The sequence below is a fragment of the Anser anser genome, assembly GCF_964211835.1.
Source record: "Anser anser genome assembly, chromosome: 2".
Lineage (NCBI taxonomy): Eukaryota > Metazoa > Chordata > Aves > Anseriformes > Anatidae > Anser > Anser anser.
This window is the reverse complement of record NC_139721.1, coordinates 142,626,240-142,646,184: the sequence shown is the minus strand read 5'-3', so window position 1 is coordinate 142,646,184 and position 19,945 is coordinate 142,626,240. Positions and strand designations below refer to the sequence as shown.

The following is a 19,945-nucleotide window of genomic DNA, read 5'->3' as shown; positions in this document are numbered from 1 at the left end:
TTCCAGATCACTATCCTATCACTTATTTTCAGTATTCCAGATTTTAAGTGTCTGGCTGCAATGCAGACTGGCAAACTAGCACATTTGTAAATTAAAATTGCACACCATTACTGCCTATCTAACAAAATAATAATGTTTTCCTGATGTCTTGGATTCAAAATCATTTGCCAATTACGTTCTTTTTGAAGGTCTGCTGAACTTCAAGTGAAATCAATGCTAAATATAATCAGTGACCTCCGTGGAATGATGCCAGAGAGGAATAAGAGTTTACACACAAAGGATTAACGGGTTACTCTGTTCAATCTGGTTTGAGTCTATATGCAACAGAAGAAAAGGAATTAAAGACTGCCACAAACTCAATCTTTGATGGGTTTTTGTGCTGCTAGGCTTGTATGCATAAGACACACCTTGCTGCTTGGTATAAAGGCTGTGTTTCTGCAGCTTGAAGTAATTCCCCAGCTGGTATGCAACTACATAGCACCAAAACGTAAGTATTTTCACAGTCTCCTGGTAGGATATTGCAGGCATTTTTCAGATGGAAAATGGAACCTCGACTAAAATCAGCCAAGTAACAAATATTAATTCTTAAGGGAAGAGAAAAAATGATGTAAGGTCCCAAGCCTAAGGTGCCTCTTGGCATAAGGGTACGAGGCTTGCTAGGAAAAGACAAATGGCCAACCTCTAAAAGTTTGAGAATACCCCTCACTGCATACAAAAAACAAACAAACAAACAAAAACCCCATGAAACATCGAACTACTGGTATCAGTTGGAATAAGCAGGGGGAATCTCAGAGAATGGAGAAGCTGTGCTGAGGTTGGGTGAGATAACTCCTGAGTTGGCCAAAGTTGCTGCTTGGGAAGCAGCTTCTTTGTCCTCCTTCACTGCATAAGCTCCTAGACACAGGTAGGTAGGATCTGGCTTGACAATCATATTTCTACTTAGCTCCAAAGCAGGCCTATTGTCAAGCACTTCCTCCTGCCATTTATTTGAGGCTGACTCAAATTTGAGGCTTAACCCTTTCTGATAGAGGATTTCTCTCTTGGTCTGAAGTGTACCTATAATTGAGCTAGAATGACCTACAAAGTCATTCTGACTGGATAAAGAACAGATATTGGGATGTGCCAAACATTTCCCCTAACAAATGCCTGGTACTTAGCTATGTCCTTCAAGCCCACTGGAGAGAAAGGATTTTCAAGACAAAGCTAATCTTGGGCTGGGGTGGAGAAAATCTCTTGCCACCAGTGAGAGGTCTGTGCTCCCAGGATGGTAAGACCTACAAAAGCACCTGCCAAATCAGTGATCAGAAAATGTGTTTGAAATGAACTCCTGCCAATGCTGAAGCCTCTAATTTGTTTCCACAGAAATCTGTATTATTCTGTCTCCCCTCCCCTCCCGCCCTCAAAAAAAAAACCACAACAAACACACAAAAAACTGAATACATAAATTAAAATTGTGGGTGCCAGCATTTTAACCAAACTCAAGTTCATCAGTAGTGGTACTGACTGGTGTGCTATAACCTTGCTTACTCTGAATCTTCCCTAGCAGACTCCCTGCAGGGTTTGCGAGACATAATGAGTTTCTGGCTTCCCAAAAAACTGAGGTCACAGACACTTTCATCCAGTGCATGACAATGCTAAAAACACTGAAGATAAAGAGAAGTATGTTAGCCCATGGATTATGAATGTCCACTTTGCTTAAGTATTCTCTAACTTTATTCTCTTCCACCAAGGGTACGTATTCCTGGCTCTAGCCTTGTGTCCTGGTTTCTGGGACTTTGCATTCCTGAAAGCCAGTCTTGCTGGTAAAGACTGAGGTAAAAAAGGCATGCAGGACCTTTCATTTTATCAGTATATTTTGTGCTCTGATGGAAAATAATGCACAGTTTTGGTAAGATTACTGGAGGGTTTGTTCATTGCTAAAATAAAATGTTAGGTTGCAACTAATGCTTTTTCTTCTTTTTTTTTTTTCTTTTTTTTTTTTTTCTTTTTTCTTCATGCAGAATAAAAAGCTAGTTGAAAGACAAGAGGGAAAAAACACAAAGGAGAGAACTGTAGTGACCCTTAAGGAAAGGGAGGACTAGGGGAAGAGAGATGGTCATGAAATTAAAGAGAGATCTTGTGAGTCACAAAAAGGAAAGCAAAGGACACCATAGGTGACCAAAAGAAGGACGAGGAAGGAAATTCCATAGATGACTGAGAAAAGATGAGAAATTAAAAGGAACAGGGAAGAAAAGGTGGTGGCAGTGGGACAGGGCCAAGGTTCCTGACGCAGGGAAGATGCTGAAGAAAAGGGAGGAGAGAAGGTTTGCTGACAGAATAAGTAAAGCTGCTATTCCTTCACTATTCATGGTCTCGTCTAACTGGAAAATGTACATTAAATCTTCTTAATGTCTTATAAAAAGGAAAAATAATTATAAAAGGAAAAATAATTAATGTACAAGTGTTTTCAGGAAAAGAAATCAGGGTGGTCCTTATAATTTATCAGACAAATCAGAAGCAGAAGGCCAGAGCCTGTCTCACTTTCCTTGAATTATCTGGAAGAAACAGAAACTTTTCTCTGAAACTGATGGATCTAATTTTCCATTTTGCTGCTATATAAATCTCAGAATTTAGGACTCTTCTTGCTAACCTTGGTTTCAGGAAAAAATCCTCTTCCCTTCACACATTACCATTTATTCTAAAGCACTTCCAGACTATGCAAAAGCGTATGCATCTATATATTAGTTATATGTATGTACATATATATATATATATATAAAGCACATTGCCAAAACTGCATCAATATTTTATCACAAATTATATCACATACTGGCTTGAAAAGGAAAACTTGTATATATAAGCAACAGTAGCAAATCAAGGTAAAAATGCAAAAATAGAAAATAGGCAGAAAGCCACTTGTCAAAAATCTCCTAGCTCCATACTCTAACTCTTAAAAGATAAGGCAACAAAATTTAGGTATCTATATTATTTCAGGGACAGATAAAAGGGGTGTTACTGTAGAGCCTTTTTATATAGAAGCATATTAATAAAAACAGGCATGAAATTCTCAATGTTCTCAATTTCAGAAAGTTCAGAAATTTCATTTTGCTTTTGATTCTACAAGATGATTCTTTTCAGTCCTGGTTAAAGTGCATTTTTTAAATGAAATAGCTGATCAAAAACATATTTTTTCCCTTCTCCTCAGAATGAATTAGGTTTGTCTGGCTTTAGAATTTTTATTTCAGAATTATTTTTAAAATTGTTGTTAATGTTCTGGGTGGCATGTCTGAAAAAAATGTAATAAAACATTCTAAATCTTCCAAGTTTACTTAAAAAAAAAATCAACTATATGCTGAACTATTATACTGAGACTATATATTGACTATTATACTGAAATTTAGAATGTTGAGCATATAAAGTGCACTAAAGATGGTCAGAAGAGCTTTTGAAAAGCAAGTCTTTGCAGACCTTTATAGGTACTCCAACAACTGTAAAGGTAAATACAAGATGTGCTTTACCAGCAATTCCCCCTAGAACTGCTCATGTATTTGTGAACATGAGGCTATGAAAATTGAAAAAAATATATATTATCACATTGAAAAATTAAAAATATTTTTGGATTTTTTTTTCTCCTGCCCAGGAAGAAACCACAGGACCAACAGAAAACAAATAAATGAAATTTATTTAATTCAGCAGAGAGAAATCACTACATAGCTCACTATACCACCTGGTGCTTTAAACAACAGAATTACCAATTAAGTTTAATTTTATCATTAATAGAAAAGCTTAAAGTGTCTTTATGCTTAGCAAAATCTAGCATGCCATAACTACACATTCTACTGAGCAGTGGTGACCTAGGTTGCAAAATTATAATTGCAAATGTCTGTTGTTTAAATTTCCAAAGATAACCCTTGTGACTGGAAGTGAATTAAGCCAAATAAATAATTTTGCACATAAGTCTTTTACTTTCACAACATGAAGTCATGTTGATAATGACAGAATATCTATTCCTTTTTATTTTGATGACAGGAAAGAATGGAAATGTGAGAAACTCCATAATAGTTGAAGACTTTTTTGATGAAGGTCTGTAATGATTAGTGCTCTAACATTGAGCAACTGACTGTGTCTCAAAAGAAAGCACTCTAGTAGGAGACTTTCAGCTGGCTGAACAATGGAAAAAACACATGGATAATGTTTATTACCTCAGTTCACCTAGAAAGATGTTCTTCATTTTTGTGCAAAGAAAAAACTCTCACTCACACTATCCTGAAACTACAAATGTAATTTCCTTTGAAGTAAAAAGGATTTTTCTGTTATGTCTGTGACAGACTTCTGGACACTTACACTGGTTCAAATTAATTCCAAACCCTTTGGAAACATATTTATTGATGGCTATCCAAGATGATTTATCATCCTTTGTTCTCCATCCATTCTCCATAGCATTCTAAGGCATTTTGAAGTTTTAAAGTAAGTTCAAGATACATTTCTGGAACAAAATACAAACTTTGTTCCACAATCTGCCAAAACAAAACTTGTTTCTTACAAATTTGAGCTTTTCATCTCACTTTATTCCAACAATAGCCTCAAAGCACCACAATAAATACTGTTATTCTTTCCCGTAGTTCCTTATTGAAATTATTAACCCCCATCCTCCCAGCACTCTCAGATCTCTATTTCTGTGGCTTCTATTTATCAAGAAGGCAAGAGACATTCTCACTTTCCTTCTTCTCAACAATGACCACATCATATGAACCCTCATAATTTCATAAAATTATGTAGCTCTGTCTGAGAATGAGTTTGAATCTTGTCTTTATTACTCTTTTTAGGATTTTTTTTTTTTAATAGGGCTTTATCGATCTAAAATTTTGAAATGGCTTTTAATTTTCAAACCACTGTTATGCTCCTTTGCCTGATATTTTTTTTTTCCCAGTTTTTAGAAATGTCTTTTTGTATAAATTATTCTTATTCCTTTCATACCTAGACGTGTTTATGGAGCTGAATCATATTGGTAAGTATTTCAGAAAAACTCGTCCCACTGTCCCCTTTCTCTCAATTTCTATTGTAATTATTGTCTTCATGAAACTTCCTAGTATCACACACATTTATCTCATCTGATGTGTAATTTATTGCCATCATGTGATTAACTTGTAAACCTAGATTTTTTTCCTTTTATGCCATTTCAGATATAACAGTAATTTCCCCCTATAGCAGGAATTGTGATAAAAAGCTCTCACCCATTTTTCCTATCAACTTTTATTCTGTTTCTATTCCAAAATCAGCTTTTTTTTCCTCAAAGTATTGATATTTATAATCACATTCCTGATACCTCACAACTGCTTGTTGCAAAACTTATTACAAACTTCTACTTGTTACCATTATTAAGAAAAATATTGAATCTCTTCAGATCCAAGACATAGTGAAAGAAACTCTCCAAGTAACCTTCATCTTTCTGTCTTCCAAGCAACAAAAACAAAGCCATGATATTAGTGCCAATGGTATTCATTTTATACAATTCTATCTGATCTAATTATACATCTGTTCTGATGTATAACTCAGTCTAAGGTAGTCTAGGTTTTCTTTGATTGTCAGTTGTGAGCAACAAGCACATCCAAAGGTCAACTGAACACAGTGATCTTAGACACGTGCCTTAGGATAGGCTAAACTGACATTAGGAAGCAAGAGTATTTCTCCCTAGTGTCTTGAACGGGAAAAATACTTACCTTGCAATTAGTTTTCACTTGTCTAAAAGTAAGTGGATTTAGTCTTATACTGCTAAGTCAGAGTAGTGGCTTCATTTTCTAGTAGGGATTCTAATAGTCAGAGTAGTAGCAATATATTCTAACAAGAAAATATTATACAGGTAATGAATTGAGAGGATGCTTTTGTTCAAATACGCTTGTGTTGCATTTGATGAATCTTTCCTTTTCAAATGTAAGACACATACAAAAATAGCTCACAAAACTCAAACATGTAGAAATAGTTTTTTGTTTCCCCCCCTATAACTACGAATAAACATAGAAGGGAAATTGAATTCCACTTGAGGGAAAAGTCTTTGTTAAAGTGTTAAGCAAGAACTACTAGATATACTATCTTTTCCTTCCTTTGGGAGATACAAACAGCAGTTTATGGTCTTCCATTGTCTTAAAGAGCTAACTAAAAGTAAAACAATTCTATCATATCAGTTTTTCAGTAACAGATTACTGCCATCATTGATTCAACACCTCTGAAAAACAGGAATGGAAGAACATGCATATTTAAAGAGCATCTGACACTGGCTGTCCATGGGCCAGCATTATCTGGTGTTCTGTCAGGGTGTTATTATGTTGCCTGTACTTACTAATATAAACTTGTTTCATTGAAACCACAATTTGGCTTCAGGAAAATCTACTGAAAACCAATGGTTCTCTTGATTAATACTAGCTGTAATGAATTTTTGCTGTAATGAAATGTATTTTTGTTGTAAACTAGCAAAATAATCACAGATTACCACCATTCACAGAACCAGTTGTTGAGCAACGGAGTGCATTACAGTAATGCGGGAATAATGCTATTAAAACAGTTCTTGTAGAGGCATGTTTCAGACTCTTTACCCATGTTCTGTTTTTCTCATCTGGCACTTCTTAATGTAACTTAATAAAAAAAAAAACGAAGCAAACCAAAAAACGTAAGATGAAACACTACACAGATTTTCTGGTAATTAGAGTCACTTCACTTAGCAAGCAGATAGTGTCATGTGACAAGAAAGTTGACAGAAATACTAAAACCAGAAGACAGGTAAATAACTACATATTCATCAAATGCAACATTATGTACTAGTAGTAAAACAAAGTGCATGTCAGAAATATTTTTACAGAAAGAAACATTTAAACTAGAAAAAAGATTTACATATATCATAAATTTTACAAAATATGTAAACCTAAGAAAAGTCCTTTTAGTGTTGTTTAACAATGGAGTTCTGATGACAGTCTGCTTGCTACTTACATGCCTTGCACTGAATTTCTGTGTGACTATTCTCACAAACCATTTCCACAAATCAAACCAATTTTTACCTGAATTCATCTGAGGAGCTTTTATAAGCTGAAAATTCACAGAAATATTCAGATCGTTCACTTACGAACATCACACAAATGGATAAAAGCAGTTGCCTAGTATCATTTGTTCCTAAGTACTCAAAAGCAATCCATGCAGCCTTAGGCAGATCACATCTACCATACTTTTGAACCAAATTTCTTCTAAGATCTGATCTGTTCTGTGAAATTCGGACATGCCAACCTTCTTCACACTACACTGAGTTCACAACATGCAACAGATGGTACTGAAACTTTCCATTTTCCTCATAGCAGGGTAATCTCATGTGATGAGATTTATGCCTCCCAATATCAAAGACAGTTTAAATCCGATGTAGAGGGGGTAGGATCAGTTGAGAGAGACAAAGGTACTTGCAACTTCAGTATCAACCCCATCTGCAGGCTGTTTTAAAGATGATCTGCATCAACCTCATCTATGCTACACCTCTATAAAGGTTCTCTTTACGGCCACATGCCTGTACTTGGCCCTTGGAAGCTTGTTCAAATTCAGCTTCATCCATTTGCACCCTGCTGTTAGGGAATCATCAAAAATTGTACCTAGCAAATTTGCTCAAATCACAGAATGGCCAAGGTTGGAAGGGACCTCTGAAGATCATCTAGTCCAACCCCTCCTGCCAAGCAGGATCACCTAGAGCACCTTGCGCAGGATGGCATGCAGGTGGGTTTTGAATATCTCCAGAGAAGAAGACTCCACAGCCTCTCTGGGCAACTTGTTCCAGTACTCTGTCACCCTCACAGTAAAGAAGTGCCCTCTCATATTCAGGCAGAACTTCCTGTGCTTCAGTTTGTGCCCACTGCCTCTCGTTCTGTCACTGGGCACAACTGAAAAGAGATTGGCTCCCTCGACACCCTTCCCTCAGATATTTATATATATTAATTAGGTATCCCCTCGGTCTTCTCTTTTCCAGGCTAAACAGGCCTAGTTCTCTCAGCCTGTCCTCATATGACAGGTGCTCCAGTCCTCTGTCATCTTAGTGACCCTTCTCTGAACTCACTCCAGTAGACACATGGTCAGCCTGTTGTCCACCAGGACTCCCAGGTCTCTCTCTGCAGAGCTGCTCTCCAGCAGATCAGCCCCCATCCTGTAGTGGTGCTTGGAGTTATTCCTTCTTAGGTGCAGGACCCTGCACTTGCCCTCGTTGAACTTCATGAGGTTCCTCTCAGCCCATCTCTCCAGCCTGCCAAGGTCCCTCTGAATGGCAGCACAGCCCTCTGGGGTATCAACCACTCCTCCGAGATTTGTGTCATCAACATACTTGCTGAGTGTACACTCGGTTCCATTGTCCAGGTCGTTGATGAATAAGTTGAACAACACTGAATCCAGTACTGACTCTTGGGGGACAGCACTAGCTAGCTACAGGCTAATGTGCTAATGAAAACAGCACACCTGGAAAGTAAACATACTCTCTGATGGCTACAAAATCTCAAATGGTTCTGGACACAGTACATTAAAACAAAGCATTAAGGAAATCATACTTGATTTCCTTAATTGTTACCTTCAATTACTGTTGCCAAAATTATGCGAGTCCAAGATGGCATTTAATAACAACACTTTCTCTTTTTTCATCTCACCAAAATGTATATATGAATTTGATGTTCAGAATTTAAAGTATGAAGAACATCTGGCCTGGATATGTTTTTCATTTTCATTTGGATACAGATATTTTTTCTGAACAAATTACTTCTTCCCTACTATGAATAAAAAAACATTCTGGATACAGTATCTTATAGAATAACTCTGAAAGTTGAGACTTAAATTTTACTTTATTTGGCTGGTTATTTAGTTTTATTTACTTAGTACATCAGCTCAAAAGAAACAATGATGGAGAAAACCACACTGGGAATTATCGAGCAAATAAAATTACACTTGAATTAACAAGCTGAAATTAGCTAAGTGATTTGTTGTGCAGCTAATCATCCTTAATGAAATCAGCTTATACTTGTTTCTCAGCCTCCAAACCATTAGCACTACTACACACTACTTACTGGGAATTTGCTGGATCCTGTGCACAACCACAAATGCATCTGAGAGTCCCACTTTCACTGGGTGGTTGGTTGAACTTATCTGTGTCACAGCAACAGGAATCTGGAAGACAAAAAAGAAAGATGTTCCTGAACTACTGAACTTAAAAAATTCAGACTCAAATTACAGCATTGGCAGAATGAACATTTAGCCAGTGTAACTTTAAAGTCCTAAATAAGTGTGTAATACAATACACCAGAATATGAGTAAGGAGTTATTAAAGATTGAAATTACTGTTTTTAATTTTTATTTTATCCCAGTCTGCTTTGCATCTTATATAACAACATTTACATCAAAACTCAGAGGTGAAACAACTGACAGTAATGACACAGAGAAGGGCAGAAATTTTCAGTAATTTATTCCTCCCAGTTGAAGATGTGGAGGACATGGAGGAGGAGGCAATACTTGTCTACCATTAAACACACAAACCGAAAGTTCAGCTTGGGATGAGCACTTAAAAACTTGTCTCAGGTAACTTGCACTGAAACTGTTTTACAACCTATTTGAAGGTATTTTTGGCCTGATGAAAATCGTATTTAACGTGTCTTGGAGTAGCTGGAAAATTTTCTTTGTCACGGAAATTTTGGAAAATGCCAGATACTCACTTGTCAGTGTTTGGAGAAATAAAATTAAAAAAAAAATATATATATATATATACACACACACATATGTATATATAAATAATTAAATAAGGGACTTAGATAGCTATAGACCAGTCCAGCTTTGCTGACTTTTACTGATGCCAGGCAATATTGTTTTATGAAAATAGGTGTTACCAAATTTGATTTCATTCTTTGGGGATGACTGCAGGTCTGGCTGATCAGTGTATAGCTGTAATAGCCATATAATTTTGTAAGCTGTTTTACATAGTGACAAGTAACATTTATACAGTATATTAATATAGTTAACTAGACTGATCACAAACAGCAGCCATCACTGAAGAATCAGCTCAGATTGACATCATGTCCTTACTATCTATCATGCTTCTTTTGGCATCAGACTTAGTGTCTAAGAGTTTTATTAAAGATTGAGAAGGAAACATACATTTACTGCTTAGCAGTTCTGCAGGTGACACTGGCAGAGTAAAAATAATGAAATGCCTGGATCAAGTAGCCAAGTTAGACCTTGTAAAAATTGTAAAGTTATAACTTGGAGAACAGAATGCAAGGTAGAGGTTTGGGGACCATCTTCTGAAAAGCAACAATTCCGGAAGGACTCTCGGGATTGTAGTGGGTAAGCAACTCCAGCTTTTGGAGGAGTAATCACAGCAAGAAACCTAATTGATGTGATATTTGATTACATAATCAGTGAAATATAGCCTAAAAGTGGGGTTGTCATTTTACATCTGTACATTAGATCATTACTGAAATGCTACACAGACTTTGGGAGGGTCTATTTCTTAAAAAGATTCAGAAAACTTAACAGAAGGACGATGAAAAAGTCATAACAAATAATTGAAATCTTTTGCAGTTCTCAATTGCTATTAACAGAGTTAAAGAACTTGATTTGGCTTCTCAAAAAAAAATGGAAAGCTTACTTGATTATCATAAACAATTACTGCCATGGGGAGAAATAACTTAAGAGATTTTTCTTTTAGCACAGAAAGATGTAACCAGAAACTGGAAGATGCACACAGATACCTTCAAAGTAGAGTAAGGTACATATGTCTATGATTGAACGTTTTTAACCACTGGGATAAACTACCAAGGGAAATTATGATTCTCTATCCACTGCTGCTTTCGAATCACAGCTGGATATATTATTTTTCAAAGCTGGCCTTCAGTTAACCTTAACCAGAAATTACTTGTCTGAAGACAGATGAAACTGGATCAAGTGTAAGAGACTGAGATACAAGGCGCTAGCTCAGCTAATCTAATAGTATGCTATAGGTTTATCTACATGAAACTAGCAAAATTATACTGTTTGCCAGTGTTTTTCACATAGCAGAAAAACTCTAAACTAAAAAGCTGCTTAAACATTCAGTGAATGAGGATTCAGTATTGTCTATTTGTCAATTAATGGTATGATCTCTGGTATTTGAGTTAAATATTTGCTTGTTTTTCTTTTCCTTTTTTGCAAAATATCATTTAGCTCTGATTACAATGACATCAGTCTCAGAAAACTTAAATTTGAGATTATTAACAGAAAAAGTGAGTTCTGATGAATTAAAACTGTCACAATTTTCAAATGTCTCCATGGTCTGTGAACTTGTACTGCTTTGGTTACATTTAAATGGAGCTTCTTGCATACACGGTCTGAAGAAGCTTGGTCTGAAGCAGCTTGGTAATACTGCCATTTTTACATCAATTTAAACTTGGCTTGTATCAGCTATTAGATAAGCTTGTATCAGTTCAGCTCTGATGCAGTTGTTGAGGAATATAAGATAAGAAGGTTGAAAGCCATATTTTCAAAGCCCTCAAAATAAAAGACTGACTGCATTCTGTAACAAGTCTATAAACTTTCTCCAGCATGAAAGTATAAACAAAATAAGAGAATTTTTCACAGTCTCCGAATACTGTAGAAAAATGTTTATATTAACAATTAGAGAAACTGTCATGAAAGATTTTGAGAAGGAGGATATTCCTATTAAAGCTATTGAAAATCAAGTCAGAAAAAACACTGATGAGAAGAATGCAATGACTATCTCTCTTTGAAGTTAGTAGGAAACACAGCAGATGAAGAAAGGAATCAGTTTTACAGACACAAAAGGTAGTCGCAATTCGTGTTCAAGTAGGTGTGTAACCAATAAAGTGTGGTGGCAAAATGGCAACAACTTTAAAAAGCAGTTCAAAATTTGGATATGTATGGATATGCAGGAAAGTGTTTGTGCAAGATAAGCAGGTCTCATAAGTTAATACAGTCAGCTCTTCAAACTGAGATACAGCCTGTGTCAAACAAGTAGTCATACAGAAGAGAAATACAAAGTAGAAGGTAATCCAGTACCCAAAAAAATCCCTGAAAAACTACAGCATAATTAAATCTGTATTTGCAAATACATATGCTTATTTTTACAGTGTGGGGAAATAAGCTATTGTACAGAACAAAATACCCCAGTCTATCAGGAATGAGTGTACTGAGTGGCAGTTTATAGGTGAAATCTTTTGAACGAGATGTCAGGATAAAATGGGCTTTTACCATATGATGCCCCATTAGGAAACATACCCTTTTGGCAGAAGGCTTATAGTAATTGACAAAAATATTTATTGAAAACTACAGCAATACACAGGCAGCAAACAGATAGCTAGTGTTCTGAATTCCTCATATGAATGACAGGATATGTCATGACAGGATGACATGTTAAATAGTTGAACAAGGAGTTTTGTGGCATTACATTTGGAGGATGGATTTTAGCTAGAATCATTCCAAAATGTGTTAGTTCTACCATGGACAATATGAACTCTTGTACTGTACAAGACACTAGCTTCCAAAATCCATGCTAGCAACAGGGCCATTGACATACATATTTCTGATCATATACTTCAGCACTAGGGAGGAAGATACTTAGAATTCATGCTGAATTGCATTATTTGCTAGGAAGAGTAATCTAGAGAGTATTTTCCAATAGAAAGCTCTCAAATTTTATTCTTTTCCACTTCCTCTGTGACTAGTCAGAATCTTACTCTTCAAAAACGATTAAATAAACAACCTCTGACCTTATTCTGAGTATGGTAAACAGGGTGCAATTACTGCACCCGAGTCAAAGATAAGGGCCAGAGTAGTCTGCAAAATAATAATTAGAAATGCAATAGTACTTATAAGGCATTTTCATTGACAGTTTCCTCAACAGATATTAACTAAAGACCAAACTGCATGAAACTTAATCTGGGATTTTAAATTGCATAAACAGATCACCTCACAAAATAAAGATCCTACTTCCATGTTAATATTTTTATAATAATAACAGAGCAAAGAAATGCCAAGAATATATAATGCAGGTAGAATATTCATGCAGACTATGGAATATTTTAGTTTTCAGGAAACAAACAGCTTTTGGAAACTGTGAAAATGGAGTATTTTCCATCACACATAGGAGAACATCAGTGCTACAGTTAATCAGGTGCATTCACTTCTGCTTTCTCTTACAGTAGAAGGAAACTCTACTTCAAGTCTCTTAGAATTATTTTTTACTTCACATTTTTGGGAAACTTGAATAGAAATTTCACCTTTTATAAAGGTTTCTGGATGACTACAAAAATAGAGAGTCATTCCTATTTAAATGAACAAAGAAATCCTTCAAGCCAATGAAATTCAGAAAAAAACATCCTAAACCATTAACTAAGTACCAAAGCCTTCACCTAATTCGCCTAATTTGTCCTGTATTAATAATAGAGAGAAAAAGAAACCAAATGTTACACTGAGGAACATTATCTTTAAGCACTAACAGGTAAAGACTATAATGAATTGTTCAAAAAGAGAAAAAGCTCATGAGAATTGAACTTCTTTGAAATCTAGAACATAAGAAATGAGTATTCACTACTAAAACACATAAAAGTATTCATTCGCAGAAAATATATATTTTTTTTTTCTATTGGATAGATTGCTCTGTAATTGAAGTATTTTATGTAGAAGAGGTGCACCACTAAAATTTTTCTGCCAGCTGATGTTTCCTGACATACTGATCACTTGACAGGACTCTGACTAATGATACTCTGTTAGTTTTATTTAAAATGGAAGATGTGTATGTTCCCTAATAAATTTGTAAAGAAATAAATATTTGACTTGCCATTTCTTCTTTCTGACAAAGAACACACAAAAAACAGTATTTGGTACATAAAAAGTGCTTAGATATTCCCACTGTAATTCAGTGCTGACATTCATTCTGATTTTACTCTGATATTATATGACATTCTGATATTAATACTGAATTGAATCCAAACTTAATATACAAGAAGAATATCAGAAAAACAGATTAGAAAACATGAGTTATGATTTTTACTAGGGCTAGATTCACCTGTTTAGAGCATGTAAGAATTAGACAAAACACCAAAGTCTCATTGTACATTTCAAATAAAATGCACAATAAAACTTGGTTACACCTTTTCTTCTTCTCCTATGCATTACCTTTTCCGTGATGTTTCCAGATTTCTCTATTCTGGCGGCTCAGCTCCCTTTCTAAATTTTTATTTCTTTTAGAATCTATTATGAATTTCAGACAATAACCATTCATTTCGGATTGCTTCCTATTATGCAAACTACAGAATGCAGAAGATTAGGCAGAAGAGCTCTGCTGATATTCAGCAGACCCCATCCAAGATTCTGCTTTAAAGCACCAGCTTTATGAAGTAGCAAACTTGATGTGGATGCAGAGAGGAAATGAAGAAGCGCATCTCAAATTTGAATAAATCATAAGATAAAACTACGTAAAGTTCTATAGACATAAAAATTCATACCTATGGTTCCCTTAAATATATAATCAAAGTTACATTTTAAAGATAGATTCTTCAGGATAAACTTCTCGTGTCACTCATACAGAGTCCCTATGGGATGCTTTATAATGTTACTGGAAACCTGTCTATTGCATCTTACATTGGTGTTTCAGTTTGAAGACATTCAATGTCAATGAAGACATAACAGGATAGTCATACTTCAGTGTCATTTTTTGATGAAATGTGATGCTAAAATGAAGTGGCACCAAAAAGGTGGTAGAAATCTCTCCAACTTTTACTCATGCTAGTGAGGACTCATATAAGTAATCTTACTGGAGTTAATGGGGCTCCTGACAACATGACTCACCAGCAAGAGAAATGGTTCTAGAAGGAAGGACTCCCTCAGAAAGCAATGGATTCAACACTGAAAATAAATCAATGCTTAGCTAGAAATATAAGACTACAGGCAAATTTCAATTTACAAGTGTCTCAGTCTTTTCTCTTCGGACAACTTGTGTCTGATCAGTGATTGGCAATTTTGTTCTGTTTTCGTCACTTAAGTGAAAAGCTAAGGAAATTTTAATATACTAAGGTACACTGCAAATAATGTGGTCTTCTGGAACTCTCATTCTTCAAAGCCATTCGCTAAGCAATTCCTAATGGAATAGGTATAGTTGTAACACCCTGAGATTTCACAAAACTTTTTTGTCAAAATATTTGCAGAACACAAATACATAACTATTGTCACTTTTGAAAAGTTTCTTTGCATTGTGCAGGAGATTTAAAAGATTCAGCAGTGGAAAAAAAAATACAACGCAACACAAAACAACACAAATTACTATGTTTCTAAATTCCAATTCCTTCTGTTTCAAAATTAATGAAAAGGGCATTAATAACATTCTCCTCAGAAAGCAGTGCAGCTCTGGAGGTAGATCCCAGTAGAAACAGTGAGACCAAGCAGCCCAGTCAGTGTTAGCATAGAATTTGCTAGGTTTATCCATAGATCACATGACCTAACTGCATGTAACTTACATGAAATTAATGAGGTGGCCCATCTCTTTCTGTCCTCCTAAATGAATAACATTTTCCATGGCCTGGCATTCCACATCTTCACTTACATTTAAGCAAAATGAACACAAGATACTATCAATTTACTGGAATAGCTTATATCACCCATTTTAGATTCATTTTGTAGAGGGCTGGTCAGTGGCAGAAAAGGCCTAGTATCTGATAGCTAAGAACAGCATTTTTCTGATGTCACTATTTTGATGTCAGAATTCATATATAGTTCTCAGCAAATTTATCTTAGAATTGAAAATTGATGTAGTGTCACTCCCCACTTCTCTGGGCCTCAAAGGCAGGACCTTTTCTGTAGTCATTAATACATATATATTAATATATTAATATTAATTATATATAGAGAGAATCATAGAATCATATATTTCCCTTTGCAAAGGTTTCAAGAACAGGAGATAAAAATTCTTTGTGCACAGTCATTTGATAATGTACAAGCTCCATTGTAGTAACCAGAAAAAGGTTCTTCTGAAGCTGGAATCAAAATTTTAATAAAGTGCATTTCCATAGATTAAGACTACTAGCCTGTACATAACATTCAGAAACAATCTTAGAGCCAGAGAAGACCTTGCATCAATACATCTTTTATAAGGTAAGGGAAGCCAGATACATGGACATACCAGAAGTTTCTTGTGTCTACAGAAATAATACAGTAAGAGTATTCTGCAGCAATCCTGTTTTCAAGGTGAAAATACATTTATCTTAAGGTATGAGTGCTGCTAGTAGAATAACCCAGACCCCCACTAGTCTTTTAATGAAAGGGAGAGTACTACTGCTTCATTCAGGTGTATGGCTTTGACACAGGTATGAAAATTGAGCCTGAAGGCACACAACCCATGTGTGGTAGATAGAGAAGAAAACCCAGATTTCCTTAAGTCTGGAAAATGTCAGTGATAAAATATATCACTGATAACAATTATTTATATAAGGAGAATAACAAAGAGATGTACACATTCAAGAGAAAGTCACACTCTCCAGGCCAAACTGAGATTAAAATAAAGCAGAAAATGAAAGAAAGTTGTTTCTCATCCCTGTGGACTTGAGTTTATCTACCTTTTGATGCTCATTTGCATGAAAATGACCTGGAGGTATAGCCTCAGCAGTAGTCTAGCAACAAGAAAAAAGGTTCATCTAAAGTATCGAAATAAACAAATTTTGAAAGACGGAAAATGCACAGGGTCCCAATAGGGACAGCAATATATTGGTGCTATGAAGACCAGCCAAATGACCTCAATCTAACCATTAGAGATACAGACATTTATTTTTTATTTAAAATATAGACTTTGAAATACTTCAGTTGCGAAGAAATGGAAGACACAGAAGCAAGGTAACCTTTAATATTAACCATTGATGCTAGAGTCTTTCTAAATAGGCTCAAATTAGATAAGCTAACTGAGCAAATTGCCCTACCTTTCAAAGTCAAAGAGAATTTACTAAACAGTCAAGAATTTACTAAACAATCAACACTTACAACCATCCAAAAAAGGCCAGCTGAAATCTAGCAGTACATATTTGAGACATATTGATGGTTTTCAAGTCCATGACATGAACATCACTTTCACAATAAAATGTCATTTTCAGCAAAATAGGGACCTTATAAGCAATCTGTGAAAATGGTCTTATACAGCTCAACTTTCAAAATATCTGCCAAAAATGGATGGAAATTCCTAACAAATATAAAGTGATTTGTCTACTTAAATGACAACTTTCAGACCCAACTTACTTCTTTGTAGCCGAAAATGATACGCCCATCATTGAGAAGGGTGGCCTGAAAAGTGAAACTGCCCAGGTTGTAATTATCCTGCAGATGGACATGGTCCCACTGGACAACTAGTGCTGTGCCTGTGAACCCCAGAGTGGGGGTAGAGAGGCAAAGGGAAGAAAAAATGTGAGAAAAATATTAACTGACTGTAGGAAAAGTACTTAACTGCAGTTACTTGAAACAAAAACAGTGATTTGTCTCTTTCAGCAACTTTCAGCCCAGCATCTTGAAGTGCTAAAGACATTACACACACGTTGCTGTTGAAATCTTCTTAAAGGTAGACAACACAGTGCCACAAATAACTACCTCAACTACTCACACAAAAATCTGCTAAAGCAAGAGGGGTCAGGTAACTTGTTTGGAGTTGCACAAAGAGTCAATGATCACTAAACGTAGAATCCGGCATTCACAGGTGTGCTGCTGCAACCACTGCTCTGCAGTGGCTTTTCTTACACTATATATACACACACACATATACAACCTGATGGCTTTGAAAGGTGAAGTGTTAATAGCTTTGCCTGTCTTGTGAAAGTTATTATTTGAGGAATTCAGATTCTTCCATTAACTACACATTAATATAAATAGCATTAATTTTTTTCTGCATGGTACAAGTCCTCACTGAGGTTCTGCAAGTTGAAAAAATATTAGATGCTTGCAATAAATACATTTAGTTTAAATTAAAACTACTAAGAATTCATAGACGGGGTAAATATTGAGTCCGCTGTGCAGAGATTTAGTTGCAAGAGACTTGTTAATACTCATGGGAGTTCTCTGGCTGAATATCCACTTACTTACTGCACTAAAAATGTACCCCAAGTGACTTGCATACCCTATGAGCATGTTTTACAGATGTTGAGGATTACAGACACATTCAGGCAGTTTGGCTGAAAGACACTTATCACCAAAACTGTGTTTACTGAAAATGTCTTTTTCGTCTCTAGGACTATATCCCTTCCCCAACATACTTCTTTATTTGGCATTAATGGGAGTTATGTGCTTTGATTCACAACACTTTAATTTCATTTCTTGCTGGAGTGTTCACGGTGGGTCAGTATGCTTCTTTTGATATATCCTTGAAATATCTTTTGTCACAGAAATTCAGTTATTCTTATTAGCATATCTTGTCAGGGGATGTCACAGAACTATAAGCATGCAAATTTTTGGTACATACTTCAGTAAGTCTGTTGCATCATTGGACCACATGTCTTTCATAAGTATAGTATATGCTCATTAATTTTGCACAAGATGCATTTTTCCTTATTTGACTACATTTATTAACTGTTTTCTGAATATTTAGTTGATTATATTAAATTTCATTTTAAAGAAATTTAAAGACTTTTACAATTATTGTTGGAAAAATAACCAGAAACTTTTATACTCAGTCCCTAAGTGCATCTCAGAATCCCAAACCAAAGGTGATGCCAGCTACTTCCAAAACACTACCTCCTCATTCCCAGGACTCTTTGTGTAGGTTTGAGTGGAGGTTTCTTGCAATTAGCTCCGTGATTAAGACTTGAATGGGTCACCACACTATGTGCTTGCCAACTACAGATGCAGCTCTAAACTTGCTGGGGGATAAGACAGGGATGAAAAAGAAATAAGGAGCTGAAGATACAAATCATTCAGTTGCTTTTTATTTGGGGTAAGGTAGCAAATTCTTTGTCCTAAAGTACATGGGGTCCAATAGATCATCATGCCCTATGGATGAGGGAGGGATGCAAAATCTGCCCCCCCCCCCCCCCCCCCCCCAATTCAATGTTGTCATGAAAGTGATGCGATACAGGATAATAAACCTGATATGAAAGAGTGGAAGTCAAGAATACAATGAAAATTAGCTGTGACTTTCCCAGAGCACTCAGATTCTTTCAGTAAAGATGACAAATTTCAGGCCATAATGTCAGGTAATATATTAAATGAAAATAATCATTTTTTCTGTATGAAAATTCCCTATGTGAGCAGGAGGATTTTCTCATGTAACCCTACTTTATTGAATTCTTAACAAACAAATGCTGCAAGTAATGACTAGATGGTAAGGAAAAGTTATGACTGGGTGCAAAAGTTATATGATATATTTTGATCAGTGATCTGAAACATAAAAATTTACCTATCTGGTTGGAGATATGATATAGATATTATTGGACATGGTCATTATTTTTGCTTAAATTCACTGTGTATGAGCATTCAAAGGATGGCACAGGCTTATCAAGGAAGATTAAAACAATCATAGATGTCAGGATTCAAAATTTCATGATTTCTAAATTTTAAATTCAAAATACGCAGTCACTGCCATTGCATTCAATCACTAAAGAGACTTTTGCAATTATTGTAGCAAATTATCGTCTCTTACCTGAGGTAAGGCAGCAGATGATATTTAATCACATCAGTTATATTTTCAAAATATTCATTATAACTGAGTTTATGAAACAAATTCCCACAGATTTAAGGCCTTTGAAATATTTTATGGAGCTTCAAGTATAACACTGCAGCTTAACCTTTTAACCTTTCAATTTTATTTTATTTTATTTTTTTAACATGGGACTGTTGAGAACTCATGGTATAGATGAGCATATTGAATTCCAGGCCTGGGACTCCATGCACACTTAGTCATTGACAGGTTTATTAACTTTATACCTGCCCTACTCCTGTGTATTCT

The 19,945-nt window shown here is 35.5% G+C and overlaps 1 protein-coding gene across 2 annotated transcripts in view; it reads right to left on the bottom strand.

Annotated features, from left to right (window-relative positions):
* PLXDC2 (plexin domain containing 2) overlaps positions 1-19,945 on the bottom strand; it is a 268,152-nt gene that overhangs the window by 48,892 nt on the left and 199,315 nt on the right. For both annotated transcript variants that reach the window (XM_083826049.1, XM_083826050.1), the window contains exons 6-7: positions 17,254-17,372; positions 9,054-9,153 (exon numbers count right to left, since the gene is read on the bottom strand). In XM_083826049.1, the coding sequence (XP_083682175.1) occupies positions 9,054-9,153; positions 17,254-17,372 (219 nt within the window). The remainder of the gene's footprint in view (positions 1-9,053; positions 9,154-17,253; positions 17,373-19,945) is intronic.